General features: G+C 52.7%; 1 protein-coding gene across 1 annotated transcript in view; it reads left to right on the forward strand.

Annotated features, from left to right (window-relative positions):
- LOC131586330 (uncharacterized) overlaps positions 1 to 16,086 on the forward strand; it is a gene marked incomplete at its 3' end in the record, with an annotated part of 381,810 nt that extends 365,724 nt beyond the window's left edge. Inside the window, 1 exon segment of the mRNA XM_058853155.1 lies at positions 15,304 to 16,086. Coding sequence (XP_058709138.1) covers positions 15,304 to 16,086 — 783 coding nt within the window.
- Between the last annotated feature and the right edge of the window lie 821 nt (positions 16,087 to 16,907).

The raw sequence follows: 16,907 nt of genomic DNA on the forward strand, positions 1-16,907 counted from the left end.
TGTCTTTCCCGCACCGCCAAACGCGCCTTCCGAGCCACTTCCGGGACTACAGCTCCCATCATGCTCCGCGGCGCCCATAGAGCGCTATTCCAGCCGGGACTCCATCTCCCGTCATGCCCCGCGGCTCACCGGAATCCATTGGAGCTGCGCCTTCAACTCCCGTGATGCTCCGCGGCCCCATTAAACCGTATTATACCGGCGCCTACAACTCCCATCATCCCCCGCGGCCCATAGATTCCCTGTTACAGCCCCCCAAGTGCCCGCCCGGACCCCGAAGGGCCCCCAGATTCTCCTCCCTGACCTCCAAGCGCCCCCCTGGACCCCCAAGTGCTCCCCCGGACCCCAAATTGTCCCACAGAATCCCTAAATGCCCCTCCAAGTGCCCACCCGGCTCCCCCAAGTGTCCTCCAGACCCCCAGGTGCCCTCTAAATCCCTTCCCAGACCTGAAACTGCCCCAAATGTTCCCCAGAAAAGTTTCCATGGACCCCAAAGTGGTTCCTTTTACCCTGTCTGAGAATAACTTCAAAATTATGAGTAACGGGCTAAAAATAGCAGTAATTAGCATAAAGAGGGAGAAATAGTGGTCAGTTAATTAATGAAGGGAATTGTGGTACTTAGAGCCAGAGAACAATAATGTTTTGTTCCTGAAAATGTATCAATTCTTTTATATAAATGCAAAAACAAGGTTATAAGAATACAGAATAATATTATTATAAAAAGTAAAATTTTATTTTTATAAATTAATTAGATTTTAATGATAAAGAAAAATTGATAAATGTTCTCAATGTTTTGGGATGTCAGTCCCACGTAGGCGATGTCAGACATGCTGAGGCTCGGGGTGAGGAGCAGGTTGTCCAAACAGGGGCAGCCCACAAGGGGCTCATTCTTCTCTGTGACCAGACCTCCTCAGGAGACATTCAGCATCAGGATTGTAAAGAGTAAATCGTGACCTCCTGATCAGTACAGAAGGATGTTTTACAGTTTGAACAGTAGAATGTTGTCAGTGTAAGGGGCCTTCTTTGTTAATGTACCTCATGTTGTGTCATGTTTGGTAAATACCAATGTTGTTGTACCAGGCTTGTTAATGCCACCTGGCCTTGTCTATTGCCTCTGCTGCTCCCGGCACCCCCCAATGGCACCGATGGCAGCATCCAGTGTGTAGATGAGCCCAACTCCCATGGGGGGTAGCACCCAGGAGAAGTGGATTAACATCCAAAGACCTCTAGAATCAGGGAGCCATGGCACAAACTGGACTCCAAACTACACTGATGAGCAAGGGAGAACATTGAGCAACTGGCTGATGTTCTGGACTTTGTCACCATAACTAAACAACATTTGCTCTCCACGACTACCCAAGATTTACAGTAAACCAGAGTCCTTCTAGAGACTCTACTGAAGACAGAATCCCCAGCTCTGCCCTGTGGTAAAGCTGAACATCTCCTCTTCTGGGTCATCCATCGGGAGCAGCATTGAGCTCCCCCACCTAGAACTGCCCTCAATAAAGGCATTAAAAAGGAGCTGCTCTCCTTGCCTGTTCTTTTCAGAAGGACTGAGCCCGTGGCAGAGTGACCCACGCTGCAGCACTGTGAGGGGGCTGTTCCCCATGGGATGGACCCAGCTTGGAGAAGTTCCTGGAGAAGTCTCCGGTGGCAGAGAGCCCAGGGTGCAGCAGGGGAACGACTCCTGTCCCTGAGCAGGGGGAAAAGCCCCGGGGGATGGAGTGACCATGGCCCCATTCCCTGTGTCCCTGCACTGCCAGGGGAGGAGGCACAGCTGGGAGGAGGGAGGGGTGGGGGGAGCTGGTTTTAAGGATCTTCCTTTACTTCTCATGATCCTGCTCTGAGTTTTTGGAGTTTTCTGAAAGAAATCTCTCTGCTCCCCCACTCATCCACAGGGATTTGGGGCAGTTTTCCCTTTTAGGGGGAAATACGAGCTATGCACTGATGCCTCCTAATTACAGGTGGAAGAAGTGAGGCTCCAGGTCTTCCCGCTGAGCTGGAGCCACCGAACACCCAGGGCAGGGAAAGGCGGGCCGGGAGCTGCGGAGAACTTTGTTTGTGTTGGGAGCTCAATGGCAGCTCGGGCCGGGCACTTTCCAGGGCTGTTCCTCATCTCCGCCCTTCCCCTCACACAGCCCGGGGGGCCCTGAGGGCGAGGGGCGGGGCTGCGCCGTGTGCAGAGCCCGCCGCTGGCTGCGATTGGCTGCTGCTGCCGTCACTCGTGGTTCTGGCGCGCTCTGATTGGGCAGAGCGGGGACAAGCCCGGCCCCGCTGGCGCCCCCAGGGCGGCCGTGGGGCAGGAGAGCCGCCATTGCCGGAGCGTCTGTGCGGGCCCGGGAGCGGCGGCAGCGGCCGGAGCCCGGTGAGGCGGCGGCGGAGCTCGGAGGCGGCCCCGGCCATCGCAGGTGGGAGCCGCGCTCGGTTCTGCGGGGGCTCGGGGCTCGCTGCGGGCCCGGGAGGGGGCGGCAGGGGGCTGTGGCGGGTGGGTTGTGCCGTGGACGGCCCGTGTTGGCCCTGGGCTGAGGGCGCTGCGGGAGCGGCTGCCCGCGGTCTCCTTCCCGCTGGGGCCTCGGCAGGAGCCGGTGCCGGAGCAGCGCTGGCTCGTCCCGGTTCGTGTCGGTAGCCCGGAGGTGGCTGCGCTGTGCCCGGGGCTGGGCGGGAAAATTCCCGGCGCCAGAGGTTTGTGTGGCCAAAGGAGCCAGAGGAGTGGTGTGAAAGTGACTTTATTGCTGCCCAAAGGGAGAGGCCATGGGGCATTTGCCATGCGCTCTCTCCAGTTGCTGGAGGACGCGGCCTCGTTTTTGTCCTCATTTCCCGGCCACATGTTCCTCTTTCATTCGTTTAACCCATGGTGTACCAGGGAATCACAAAAAAGTTGCCCATGCCCATCCTTCCCACATTTGGACCGGTATATGAGCTCTTTTCTTATATCCTTTGTTATCTGTTTCTCCACTTTTCCTTTGTGATCTGTTTGCCAACAGTAGTTTGAGTAATTTAATTTTTCACAAACTCTGCTTCCTTTTCCTGCTAAAAGATAATCTGACTCCATCCCATGGTGAAATGTTGTGTTCCTCATCTGAGTGGATTGGTTGGGAAGAAAGTCAGGAACTGGAGCTGTCTGGTTGGGTATTATTTTGAGGACATCCTGTAGTCTAATTATGCCATGGAAATGATAAATGGGTTCTCTGGCTCCTGATATGAACTTGTTAGGGTTCCCAGGGCCTGGTCCATGGTGTTGCAGGATTTGTTCTGGTGGCCGTTCATCTTTTCCCCATTTTTGGGTGCTCCCTCCAGCCAGGGCTGCATCAATTTTGGGCTTTTCTCTAATTAAATCAGCACATACTTGGATTCCCAACTGATTTCCCTTAACTTGGGGTGCCAAAAAAACCCCAGTGCTCTAATTCACCCTGGATAACATAGAAAGTGAGAGCACAAGTTGAGGTGGGGAGTGGGATGATCCCCCCATTTTTTTATAGTGAAACTTTCACAACAATCTCCATTTGCAGTTTTCCTTTGCAGCTTAACCGATTTCTGCTGCAGAGTCAGATATCCTCACTATGGGCTCTGCCTTTAGCTGTGCAAATTCTGTCTGTGCCACCAGGCAGAGCTTGGGGTGAGGGGCAGAGGAATTCAGCCCAATTCCTCCCCCAGGCAGGAAGACCCTGGTACATTGTCCAGGCTTTGCCCCAGAGGTGTTAATTTCCATTTCTAAAGCTCCTCTCCCGGCTGCCAGGAATGAATCTTCTCTTCCTGGGGAGCCATGGGATGACTCACATGAAGGGCTCCCTCCCCATCTGCTTTTTTTTTTTTTTATTTTAACGATTTTCTATTAACTCTTTCCATTTTAAAGGGCCTCCTTTCAAACTCTTCTAGTTTTCAAAATGCAGCTTAATGGTGAACATGAAAAAACCCATACCATAATTTTGCTATCACTAAGAGTCACGCACAAACATAGAAACAAAAATTAGAAAGCAATCAAGTGTTTTCTTCTTCTTCTCCTCTGACTAAAAACTGATTCTCACACCTCTGGCCCAAACAGAACTGCCAATATAAAAGTAGAATTATTATGAAAAATTCTTCTAATGGTGTAATCCTTTCACTGAAACTGTGAAAAGCAAAAACTCTCCAACAGTGTCATTAAAGAAATAAAGCATTACTTGATTCTGAAAGGGGTCCCCCCGTGTTCAGCTGTGCTGGGGCTGTTTCTGTGCTCAGGGACACTTGGAATGGGCCGTGCCACTTGGCCACCAGAGCTGCTTCTTTCCTCTGCTTCGGCAGGACCCGATGTCCTGGTTGGGTGTGTCGTAGTAGAGATGGACAATGACACCTGTTTCTTCTTCCATCACAGCCAAAGCTTTATTGCACACAGCTTATATTTACATGGTTATCAGAAGGCACCGTGCTTAATTCCAGTTGGTTGGGAACTCAGTTCACTGGTTGGTAATGGTGAGTGTACACGTCAATCCAAACTTTTCTCTCTAACAATGTTTACATACTTTCTCTACTGATTCCCATGGGACAGATCCCTTGTTACTACAGGTGCACTTGTTCTTCTCCCCAAGAATAGTTTGTTATGTTAACAAACTTTTCATTCTCAAGATGTTTTTGCCTGGGAACTTATCAGGCCAGCTGCTAGCTACACTAAGCCCACGTAACAAATCCTAAACCATGATTTTCCAAGTCCTTTCTTTTGTAAGGTTTTACCTTTATGTGACAGGGTGTTACGGACAGCAAAGTCCAAAGGTGGGTGTGTCTCAAATCTCTCCCAGCCCGGGTCTGGATCTCTCTCAGTTCAGTGCAGTCATGGGTTTCTTCCCAGCCCCCTCTCCAGGCTGTTCAAACAGGAGGCTGGGTTAAACCCTTCCCCTGTCCTCAATTCTAAATCCTCCTGTGCCACTGAACAAGTTTCATACTGCAGTCACCGAGCTCTGCTCATCCATTTAGAGGCTCTGTTGGGGTGCGTGGGAGAAGGTGAGGAGGGGTCCCCGGGGGTCGTGTCCCCCCCTGGGAGCGCCTGTGACTCCCCCATGTCCCCCCCATGCCGGGCTCACCCCCTTTTGTCTCTGCCAGAGCTCCTGACCCAGCTCCTGCTGTGCCCTGGGAGGGGCTTTGGGGAGCCCCCCTGGGACCCCCTTGGATCCCCATTCCTGGGCCCTGGGACCCCCCCGCATCTCCTTCCCCAGCTCCGGGACCCCCTGCACCCCCTTCTCCTGCACCAACAGCGCCCTGCACCCCCTTTCCCGGGGATCCTCCCCTGCCAGCCCCTGGATCCCCCGGTTCCGTCAGCCCGGGGACCCCCGGAGCCCCATTCCCGGCCATCCCGGGGCACCGCACCCCCAGGCCACCCTTTCCAGGGAAAGCCGAGCTGGGCACGGGGCTCTCCAGCCGCTCTGGGATTTCTGATCACCCAAAGGAGAGGCAGAGAGCAGCAGAGAGAGAGAGAAGGAGATTGGGAATCGGGGCTCGGGCTCCCAGCGCCCGCTCCTGCTCCGCCGGGGCTGGGGAGCCGCAGCCGCAGGAAAAATGGGATCCGCGGATCCCGGGGCTTTCCCCGCTTTGGGCCGAAGCCGGCGGGTTCCAGGCAGAGTTTGAGCGCAGGGCCCGGGAGTTGAGCCCAGTTTGTCCCGGGGGTCCCGCAGTGCGCGGCCGAGGAGGGTCCCGGGGGATCCCGGGAGGGGATCCCGGGGAATTCCCTGGAATTGCCCCGTACCCTCCCCCCGCGCTCCCTCGGGCACTTTCGCTTCCGCCTTGGCCGCCCTGCGCCGCCGGGATCTGCCCGGCGACCGGTGACGTCACTGCAGCCTCGGGCTGCCACTGGCGGGCAGCAAACAGCGGCGCCAATGGCGGGGCCAGAGGCGGCTCTGGGGGCGGGGCCGGGTCTGTGGGCGGGGCCGCAGCGGAGCAGCGCGATGGCTCCAGCGCTGGGGCCGGGGGCGCTCCCGGGGGGCGGCGAGAGGTGAGGGGGACCCCCGGCACCGGGACTCTTTGATCGCCCACTCCGGAGCGCCGAGGGGCTCTTTGATCGCCCACTCCGGAGCGCCGAGGGGCCCCTAAACCCCCATTCCTGGGCGCCGCCATCCCACCGAACTCCCATTCCCGGCCGTGGGTCCCACCCTGCACCCCCTTATCCGGCACCAGGAACGCCTGCACCCCTTTCCCGGCCATCCCGCCTCTCGCAGCCCCCAGAGCCCCCTTCTCCTTGATCCATTTACCCCCTGGACCCCTATTCCTGCCTCTCCCTGCACCCAGCCCCTCCTTTCCTCAGCACTGAGGACACCCGGGACCCCTATTCCCAGCCATCCCGGCTTTCCCTGCCCTGTCCTGGCAATGAGGACACCGAGGACCCTTGGAGCTCCCTTTCCTGGATACAGGAACGCCCTGAACTCCAGCCATGCCACATCTAGCCAGCCCCAGCCTCCCCTCTTGTCAGTCCTGGCATCCCCAAATGCCCTTCCCGGCTCTCCCCGTTCCCCCTTTCCTTCAGCCGTGATCCCCCCGCTCCCAAATCTCCAAATGTCCCCCCAGTTCTCCTCTCCCTGCGTTCCCTGCACGCGGCGCTGTCGGAGCCCGGCCCGGGCTTCCCGCAGTCCATGTCCATGGGGTCCCTGGCTGGGATCCCCTTCCAGCGCCGCCGCAGCGAGCGGGGCCGGGCGGAGCCGCAGCTCCGGGGATGGCGGCCGGAACCGAGCCCGGATCTTGGGATAGCCAGAGCTGGGATATTGGGATAGCCAGAGCTGGGATATTGGGATAGCCAGGGCTGGGATATTGGGATAGCCAGAGCCGCGATACTGGGATAGCCAGGGCTGGGATATTGGGATAGCCAGGGATGGGATATTGGGATAGCCAGGGCTGGGATATTGGGATAGCCAGGGCTGGGATATTGGGATAGCCAGAGCTGGGATACTGGGATAGCCAGGGCTGGGATCTTGGGATAGCCAGAGCTGGGGTATTGGGATAGCCAGGGCTGGGATATTGGGATAGCCAGAGCTGGGATCTTGGGATAGCCAGAGCTGGGATCTTGGGATAGCCAGAGCTGGGATATTGGGATAGCCAGGGCTGGGATATTGGGATAGCCAGGGCCGGGATATTGGGATAGCCAGAGCCGGGATATTGGGATAGCCAGGGCTGGGATCTTGGGATAGCCAGAGCTGGGATATTGGGATAGCCAGGGCTGGGATATTGGGATAGCCAGGGCTGGGATATTGGGATAGCCAGGGCTGGGATATTGGGATAGCCAGGGCTGGGATATTGGGATAGCCAGAGCCGGCACAAGGAGCGGCACCGGCACGGGGCCAGCGGGGAGCTGCAGATGCTGCAGCAGCGGCACAGCCAGAGCGGGGCTGAGCGGGGGAAGCCGGGGCTGGGGGATCTGTGGGGCTGCGATGGCAACTGTGGCACCGCCATGGGGATCCCTGAGATCCAGGCTGAGGGATTAACAAATTCCCTGGCTCACAGCTGCAGGGAATGTCTCCGGAAATATGTCAGATATGGGCAGGAGGCGCTGGAGTGTAATGGTGGGGAGAGCAGAATTCCCATGGAAATATGGGAATGGGAATGTGGGATTAGGGAGGGAAAATCCATGGGTGGGAAATCCATGGAAGCTCCATGGATGGATCTCAGACATCCCATTCCCGTGAGACCTCCACGGATGGATTCTACTGCTGTCCCATTCCCATGGGAATTCTGTAGGTGGATCCATGGGAGTTCCAGTCTGGTTCCCTCCCAAACCCATCCTGGGGGTCATCCTGTTCTTTGCCCGCCCCACCCCTCGCAAGACTCCTGGGGGTCCCCCCATGACCCACCCAGCCCCCCCAAACTCTTCCTGGGTCCCCCCTCATCCCCCCACAACGGGAATTCCTGGGAGTCCCCCTGTGCCCCCTCCCCCAGGACTCTGGGGTCCCACCCAACCTGTCCGTGCACCCCCAGATTTCTTCCACAGCCCCCCTGTGATGGTGGAGGGTGGGGGCCGAGTGCTGGTGCCCCCCTGCCTGCAGCAGATCCAGCGGTGAGGGCAGTTCAGGGGGTCCCTCAGCATTTGGGGTCCCTGGGATTTGGGGTGACCCCCCGGGCCCCCCAGGATCTCCCTGAACACGCTGACGCTGCCCGTGCACAGTGAGAAGGTTCAAACCCGGCACGGGGTCCCCAGCACTGCCACCCGCATCGCCCAGGTACCCCCGAACCTGCCAAGAACCCCCAAACCCCCCGGGACACCCCAACCTCCCCTGATCCCAAACACAGCCCTGGATGCTCCAAAAACTCCCCAAGACCGCAAAACCCCATACGGACATTGAGATGGTTCATACCTGGCATGGGGTCCCCATCTCCATCACCAGCAGGTTCCCCAAAACAGCCTTGGGACCCCCAATTCCACCCCCAGGATCACCCGCATTCCCCCATCTGGACCCCTGTAAACCCCCTTGAGAACCCCAAAAAACAACCGTGGCCCCAAAACCACCCAGAACTTCTGAAAACCCCCAGGAACCCCTCACAAAGGTTTATACCCAGCATGGGGACCCCATCACCTTCATTGGCATCACCCAGGTACCCCCAAACCCCTCCCGGGACCCCCAACCCCTCCCGGGGCTCCGCTGCCGGAACCAACGGGAGTGGTGTTGCCCTTTTAAGAGGAGTTACAGTGGGACCCGACAATACCGGGGGCCATGGTAGAGAGAACCCCCAAAATCCAACCTTGGGGAAAAAATATCCCCTACAGGGGCTTGGAGTGGGGACACCCCTAAAAATGTCACTTAAAGCCGTCATGATCCCCCCCTCAAAAGGGGCTTGTGGGGCTGCGGCCGCACCAACACCTTAAAATGGGGAGGAAAAAGCACCCCTGTAGTGGTGGGATCCCTCCAAAAAACCTGAAAAAGAGAAAAACTCCTCTTGAGAGGGGCCTGAAGACCCTGAAAGGCCCTGGAAGAGGGACAAGATCCCCTCCTCTGCTGGGGCCTCCCCGAGCCGGGAACTCTCCCGTTCCTGCACTCGGGGGAGCCCCGAACGACGGCGGCTCCTGGGCTGAGCCCCCCTCAGCCGGGGCTGCGGGGGGAACTGGGGGGGCTGGGACGGGGCTTGGGGGTCCTGGGGTGAACTGGGGGACCCTCAGTGCTCCCACCTCCCCCTGTTCCCCTGTCCCGCCCCGTTCCCATTGTTCCCCCAAACCTCCGCTGCCCCCAGCTCGGTTTGGGGGGGGACCCAGCCCTTTGCCATCGTGTCCCGGCCCGGCCCCGCTCACCCGAGGGCTCCGAACCACGCCCAGGGACAGAGGAGGGACAGAGGAGGAGGAAGAGGAGGGACAGAGGAGGAGGAAGAGGAGGAGCAGGAGGAGGAAGAGCTGGAGCAGGCAGAGGAGGCTCCACGTGCGCTCCCCGCTCTCTGGATCTGCAGCTCCTTCGGGACCATCGCCCCCCATCCCGCAGGTGCCCGGGGAGGGGGAGCTCGCCCCAAATACCCCGGGGCTCCCTGGGTTTGGGGTTTTTGGGGGGGATGTTTGGGGATGGCAGGGCTCCAGAGCCGAGCCGCAGATGCCCCTCGGGGGGACCCCGGGGGTCCCCGGGAGGTGTTTTTGGGGGGTCCCGGTGGCGGCAGAGCCCCGGCAAAGGGGCCGGGGGGATGCGGGTCCGGCATGGCCGGGAAAGGGGCTCGGGGCTCCCGGTGCAGGCAGTGGCTGCTCCCAGCATTACCCGGTTGTTCCACCCGTGTGGCTCCAGTTTCCTCTGCGCCCCACGATAAGCCAAATCACTCCCAGTCATTCCCTATTAGAGTACAATTTGTCTCCATTTTATCCCATTTTTTCCCCATTTTTATCCAATTTTTCCCCATTTTTATCCTATTTTTTCCTGGTTTGCTGTATTTTCTCATTTTTATCCCATTTTCATATAATTTTTCCCCATTTTTATCCTATTTTTTATTTTTTCCCCAAAATTTTACTCATTTTTTTTCCTTCATTTTCCCCTTTTTTAATCTCATTTTTCGTCAATTTTTTCTTAATTTTTCTGATTTTTTCCTATTTTTTCCTGCGTTTTTATTTAATTTTTTCTCCATGTTGTCCTAATTTTTCCCAATTTTTTTTCCCATTTTTAATCTATTTTTTCCCCATTTCCCCATTTTACCCTCTTTTTCCTCTAATTTTTCCCCAGTTTGTTCCCCATGTTCTCTCCTGTTTTCCCCGTTTTCTTCTATTTTTCTCCCACTTTCACTTCATTTTTACCATTTTTATTCCCATTTTCCCTTCATTTTTCTCCCAGTTTCTCTCATTGCTTTTCCCCATTTTTATCCTGGTTTTATCTCATTTTTCCATCATTTTATCCCCATCTTCCTTCATTCCTTTCTCACATTTTTCCCAATTTTTCCTCCATTTCCATCCCATTTTTCCTTATTTTTATCCCATTTTTTCCCCTATTATTTTCCCATTTTGGCTCCAATTTCCCTCATTTTTGCTCCATTTCCATCCTATTTTTCCCTTTTTCCCCCTAATCTTCCCCATTTAATTATTCCAAAAAATTAATATTTTGGCAGGGAAAAATAGACATTTTGGTGGGAAAAAAGGGTGCTCTGGGGGCAAAACTCCATGAATTTGAATCACAGCTTTCCCATGATTTTTCCATGATTTTTCCATGATTTCTAGCCAGAAGGGGGAGTGGGATTCATCTGAACATTCTGGAAGCTGGAATAGGACCAGGCCATCTACCTTCCCAAAAATCTTGACCAGCTCATCTGCAATTCCACCTTTCCCCACTCCCTGGATTCCCAGGTCTGGAAATTCTTCTACGACCTCCCAGGTAGGCAATTCCTAAAATTCCATTTAAAAATGAGATAGGGGGATTTAATCCTGTTATTTTCCTGATATTTTGCATTATTTTCCTCAATTTTTGTCTCTATTTTTTTTTTCTTATTTTTTTCCTGATTTTTCCCTCATTTTTCCCTGAATTTTTCCCAGTTTTTTCCCATTTTTTTCCTGATGTTTTTGTTTTTCCTGGTTTTTCCCTCTTCTTTTCCCAAAATTTTCTGTCTTTTTCCCAACTTTTTCTCAAATGTTTCCGTAATTTTCCTGGTTTTCCCCATTTTTTTCCCGATTTTTTCCCCTGTTTGTCCCATTTTTTTCCTGATTTTTCCCCAATGTTTTTCTTTTTTTTTTACTGATTTTTTCCCCTGATTTCTTCCAGGTTTTATTCCATTTTTCTTTTCCTGATTATTTTTCCTCATTTTTCACAATTTTTTTCACATATTTTTCAAATTTTTTTCCTGATTTTTCTCTCTGATTTGTCCCAATATTTCCCCTTTTTTTCCTAATTTTTCCTGATTTTTTCCTGTTTGTTTCCTAGATAGTTCCTGGCGTTTTCCCAATTTTTTCCCCATTTTTCCAAAATTTTTTTCCCCAGTTTCTTTTACTCATTTTTTCCTTGACTTTTTTCCTTGTTTTTTCCCAATTTTTTCCCGGTCTTCATCCTCTTTCTTTTCCTGATTTTTCCTTGTTTTTTCCCAATTTTTTTCCTAAATTTTTTTCTTGCTTTTGCCCCACTTTTTCCGTATTTTTCCCTCTTCTTTTCACCATTTCTTCCTGGTTATTCCCCATTTTTTTTTTCACAATTTGTCCCTGATTTTTCCCTGTATTTCCTAATTTTTTTACTGATTTTTCCTGATTTTTTCCAGGTTTCTTCCCTCTCTTTTCTCGATTTTTCCCAGTTTTTTCTCAATATTTTTCCAGATTTTCCCCATTATTTCCTGATTTTTATTGATTTTTCTTATGATTTTTTTAATTTTTTTTTTCATTATTTTTTTATTTTTCTGATTTTTTTTTTTTAATTTTTCCCATTATTTTCTTAAACTTTTCCTTGATTTTTGTGCTTTTTCCTGTTTTAATCCCATTTTTTTTCCTGATTTTTCCCTTTTCCTTTCCCTAATCTTTCTGGTTTTCCCCAATTCTTTCCTGATTTTTTTCATTATTTTTTTCTGATTTTTCCAGATTTTTTTATCGTTTTCCTGTTTGTTTCCCTGATTTTCTTTTTTTCCCACATTTTTTCTCTGATTTTTTCCAAATTATTTTCCTTATTTTTTTGCAATTTTTTCTCAAATATTTCTGTTTTTTCCTTCATTTTTCCAATACTTTTCCAATATTTTTTCCTGATTTTTCCCAGGGTCTTCTTGGCTTTTTTTTCCTGATATTTTCCCTGATTTCTCACAATTTTTTTCATGTATTTCCGATTTTTTCCTGATTCTTCTCTCTTCCTATCCCAGATTTTTTCTAGCTTTTTCCCAATTTCTTCTCAAATTTCCCTAGTTTTTACCTGATTTTTCCTGGGTTTTTTCCTATTACTTTCCAGATTTTATTCCTCTTTCTTTTCTGGATTTTCCCCAATTTTTCCAAGTTCTTTCCCAGTTTTTTCCCTGATTTGCCCAATATTCTTTCCAATTTTCCCTGGTTTTTCATGATTTTTCCTTCTTTTCCTATTTTTTCCTGATTTTTTCCCCATTTTTTCTGATTTTCCCCAATTTTTTTCAAATTTTCCCATTTTTCCCAAATTTTTCCCAATTTTTTCCTGATTTTTCCCAAATTTTTTTGGATTGTACCCTGATATTTTTGTGTTTTTTCCCTGAATTTTCCCTTCCATTTTCCTTGAATTTATCCTGGGGTTTTTTTCCATTTTTTCCCCAATTTTCCAGTTTCCTTCACACTCCCAGTCTCATCCCAGTCACAATCTAATCCCAGTAACTCCCAGTCTGATCCTAGTCGCTTACAGTCTAATTCCAGTCACTCCCAGTATGAGGCCAGTGGCCCCAGTTGCTCCCTGTCACTGCCAGTATGACCCCAGTAGCCTCCAGTGTGATCCCTGGGACTCCCTGTCTCTCCCAGTATATCCCAGTCAGCCCCAGCATGCTCCCAGTCATTCCCAGCTCCTCCCAGTTCCTCTCAGCATGATTCCAGTTGCTCACAGCCACTCCCAGTCAATCCCAGTATGACTCCAGTCACCCTCAGTGGGATCCCAGTCTCAGCCAGCATGGACCCAGCTGCTCCCAGTATGATCCCAGTATGATGTCAGTACACAGCCAGTGCAATCCCAGCCACTGCCAGCATGATCCCAGTACAAACCAGTCCCTGCCAGTGCTGCCACTCCTGGGATCCCCCAGCCCTCTCTGTGTTCCCCCCTCCCGCATCTCCCCAGAGGAGCCCCAAGGGCTGGCAGTCCCCAGCCAGGGTCCCCAGCCAGCCCCAGGTTGGATCTGCAGCCCCCAATTTTCCCAGTTTCCCTCTCCTTTTCCCCAGGCCGGGTTCCCCCCATCCCCAGCGGGTGGGAGCAGCGGAGAGCCCCGCGCTGCCCATCCCGACCTGTCCCGGCTCCATCCCCGCTCCTGCCGTGGGCTGTGAGGGGTTCGGGAACGGGGCACCGAGGGTGTCACTGCTCCTGGGGGAGGAGGAGGAGGGATGGAAGAGGAGGGATGAAGAAGGAGAGTGAGAAGGGATGGAAGTAGGATCAGGAGGTGGCGTTAGGGAGGAGAAGGAGGAGGGATGGAAGGGGAGGAGAGGGAGGAAGATGTTGTAAATACTCCACAAACCCCTTCATTCTTGTCCCCCATGGGGATGTGTCCGCCCTTCACAGAACACGGGCAGGAAGGGGTCTCAAAATATATCCAACATGGACCTAAGGTATTTTAGACAAAGAAGGCTCAGACTTACGAGACGTGGTCCTGGGTTCATTGTATGTGGATCACCCGGGGCAAGAAAGAGGCTGAGATTCCTCGGGTGCTCTCTTAAACTTGGGGGAGGGGGTGGCCAGGGGATACAGGGGGGTTACAGCCAATGGGATAGGGAAAAGAAAAGGGAGGTTAGGTAGGGACTGACCTTATACAACACCAAGGGTGAGTTCTTCCCTTGGGACAGACCATAATTTTTTAAATGAACTTCAACAGGAAGAGGAGGAAAAAGGAGGATCAGGGAAAGGAGAAGGAATCAAGAGGTCAAGAACTCCCTGAATTTACAGTCCCCCACCTGTGGGATCATCACCCCCCATCCCACAGGTGCCCCGAGAGGGGGAGCTCAGCCCAGATATCCTGGGGGGTCCCTGGGTTGAATTTTTTTGGGGGGGATATTTAAGAATTAAGGACTGCAAAGCTGACCGGAAAATGCCCCTTGTGAAGACATTGGGGGTCACAGCATCCCAGAGTGGGGAGATGGAAACAGGGGGAACTTTTCAGATTCCTGGCACTCCCAGCTATGGAGGCTAGCTTTGGAGCAGGCTGTAGGCCCATGGCCTGCCAGCCCTGCCTAAGAAGCTAGCCTGGGAAATTCATGGGAGGATTCAAAACAATCCTCAAAGACACAAAACAGCCTGCAGGTGCTGTTTTCTGATTCCCGTGTTTTCCTTGCAGGAGAGGGTCAGGGGGGTGGTGAACCCCACTGACCAATGATGGTAATGTAGTACTTTACTAACCAATAAGAGTTTCCTTTCTGTACTCTCGACGAACTAGTCTATATAACATGACTGTAACAATAAACTAGAGATTCTCTCCTGTTCTGACTCCTTTGAGAGTCCGTGTCGTTCTTCCTGCCGTTCCCAATTAGAACGACACCCAGCAGCCTGGGGAGGGCAGGGACCGAGCAGACAGGGGACCCCCAGTACAAGCGTGACCCCCAGCAGCTGGGATGGGGGGAACCACTGAACACCAAAAGGGGAGACACCAGAGATGGGGAACTCCTGGGAGGCATTTTCAGGGCTGAATCTTGGTGTTTGGGAGGTTTTTACGGATAGCTTGGGATTTCTAGAGATGGAGTTGGGCAGGAGGAACCCTCTAATCCAATGTGCTTGTGAATTGTATTTCTCCCCAGACCAGGATTTCCCAATCCCAGACCTTGGCTGGATGGAGATGGAGGCTGCGAGGAAGAGGAAGATGCCCCAGGACACCCAGGCAGGTGAGGAGGAAGTCAGTGCCCCTTTCCCCCTCTCTCCTGCTCCATCTCCCAGCCCAGCATGGCCCCCGGCTGCAGGACAACCCCGCTGCCGACGCCGTCCTGCCGGGGACGCACTGGGGGGATCTCCTTCCCCTTCCCTCTGGCACGGAGGCAAATCCCATCCTCTCCTTGTCCTTCCTCCTCCAGACAAGGAGCTGAGGATGGAGACCAGGGAGGACAAATCCCCGCAGCAGAACCTCGTGGAAGAGGCTGTTTTGAGCAGCTCCACAGTGCAGGAATACAACGGGGAGGAAAAGCCCCAGAGATCCTGCAGGAGGAGGGGCTCCAAACCCATCCCAGGGTGTTCTGAGGAAGAAAGACCCACCCTGTGCCGGGAAGGTGGCCGGAGATCCAGCCAGGGCTCTGAGCTGGTGGTCCATGAGCAGCTTCAGGATGGGGAGAAGCCCTACAAGTGCTTGGAGTGTGGGAAGAGCTTCAGCCAGAGCAACCGCCTGATCTGCCACCAGATGATCCACACTGAGGAATGGGCCTATCAGTGTGGGGAATGTGGGAAGGGCTTCACCTGCAGCTCCCAGCTCATCATTCACCAGCGCATCCACAGTGGGGAGAGGCCCTACGAGTGTCCTGAGTGTGGGAAGAGGTTTCAGACCAGGTCCCATCTCCTTGTGCACCAGCGGATTCACACGGATGAGAGGCCCTTCCGCTGCCCTGACTGTGGGGAGGGCTTCAAGCACAACTCCACCCTCATCAGGCACCGGCGCATCCACACTGGGGAGAGGCCCTACGAGTGTCCCCAGTGTGGGAAGAGCTTCAGCCACAGCTCCAGCCTGATCTGCCACCAGAGGATCCACACTGGGGAACGTCCCTATGAGTGTCGGGAGTGTGGGATGACCTTCAGCCGGAGGTCCCAGCTGACCATCCACCAGATGATCCACACAGGGGAGAGGCCCTACGAGTGTCCTGAGTGTGGGAAAAGGTTTCAGAGGAGCTCCCATCTCCTCAGGCACCAGCAGATTCACACAGATGAGAGGCCCTTCCGCTGCCCCGACTGCGGGGAGGGCTTCAAGCGAAACTCCCACCTCATCAGGCACCACCGCATCCACACTGGGGAGAGGCCCTATGAGTGTCCCCAGTGTGGGAAGAGCTTCTCCAGGAGCTCTCACTTGACCAGACACCAACGGAGGCACCGGTAAGGGAAGCCCTGCGAGTGCCCCAAGTGCCGGAAGAGCTTCGTGTGCTGCCCCAGCTCCATCCCCCATGGGAGGACCCACGTTGGGCAGAGCCCTGATGACCCACGTTCCCAGTGATCTGTGTTGGGAACATGCTGGGCTGGAGATCGTTTTATTTTGGTTTCAATTATCTTTTGCTTCATCTTCATCTATTTAAAACAGAGAAATAACAGAGTGGTAAAAATCAACAAATTCATCAAAGGCATCTAGAGCCTCACATTTTACTAGTGCTTCAAGGGAATCTGGGAGATACTTCGGAGGATTTGGGAGTTGTGGGGTTATTTGGTGTAATTGTCTCCGTTTCTTGGCACTCAAAGAGACGAGAGGCTTCTATCTGTCTCCTCAAAACCACTCTATGCTACTGAATCCTACTCAGTCCCTCTCCAAAATTATTTAGTTTCACAGCCCTTCAGGGTGTGTTGCCTTAAGTTTTAGCTTTCATATTTTTCATATTCTGTGCTGCCTACGTTTGTAGTTTTGAACTTCACGTTAAGTGTTAGTGAGCTCTCTTCACAGAGTAGGTAGACAAAACAATTCCTTTTCTATCTTGATACCAAGGACAATTGTTACAAGTTCCAGGCCCAAAAGCATAAACAAGGGTGGACTGAAGAAAGAAAACAAGAAGGATGGGACTTCATCATCTGAAGCTGTAATTGGACAATGAACCCCAATATGCAGATTAACCTAAACTTCTAAAAATGTGGGACTTTGTGATCAGTTGTCCATTTTTGTGACCACTTTTGCTCCATCTTGGGTGTAGCCCTGGCCAGGCT

Source organism: Poecile atricapillus, chromosome 19, assembly GCF_030490865.1.
Source record: "Poecile atricapillus isolate bPoeAtr1 chromosome 19, bPoeAtr1.hap1, whole genome shotgun sequence".
NCBI classification, from domain to species: domain Eukaryota; kingdom Metazoa; phylum Chordata; class Aves; order Passeriformes; family Paridae; genus Poecile; species Poecile atricapillus.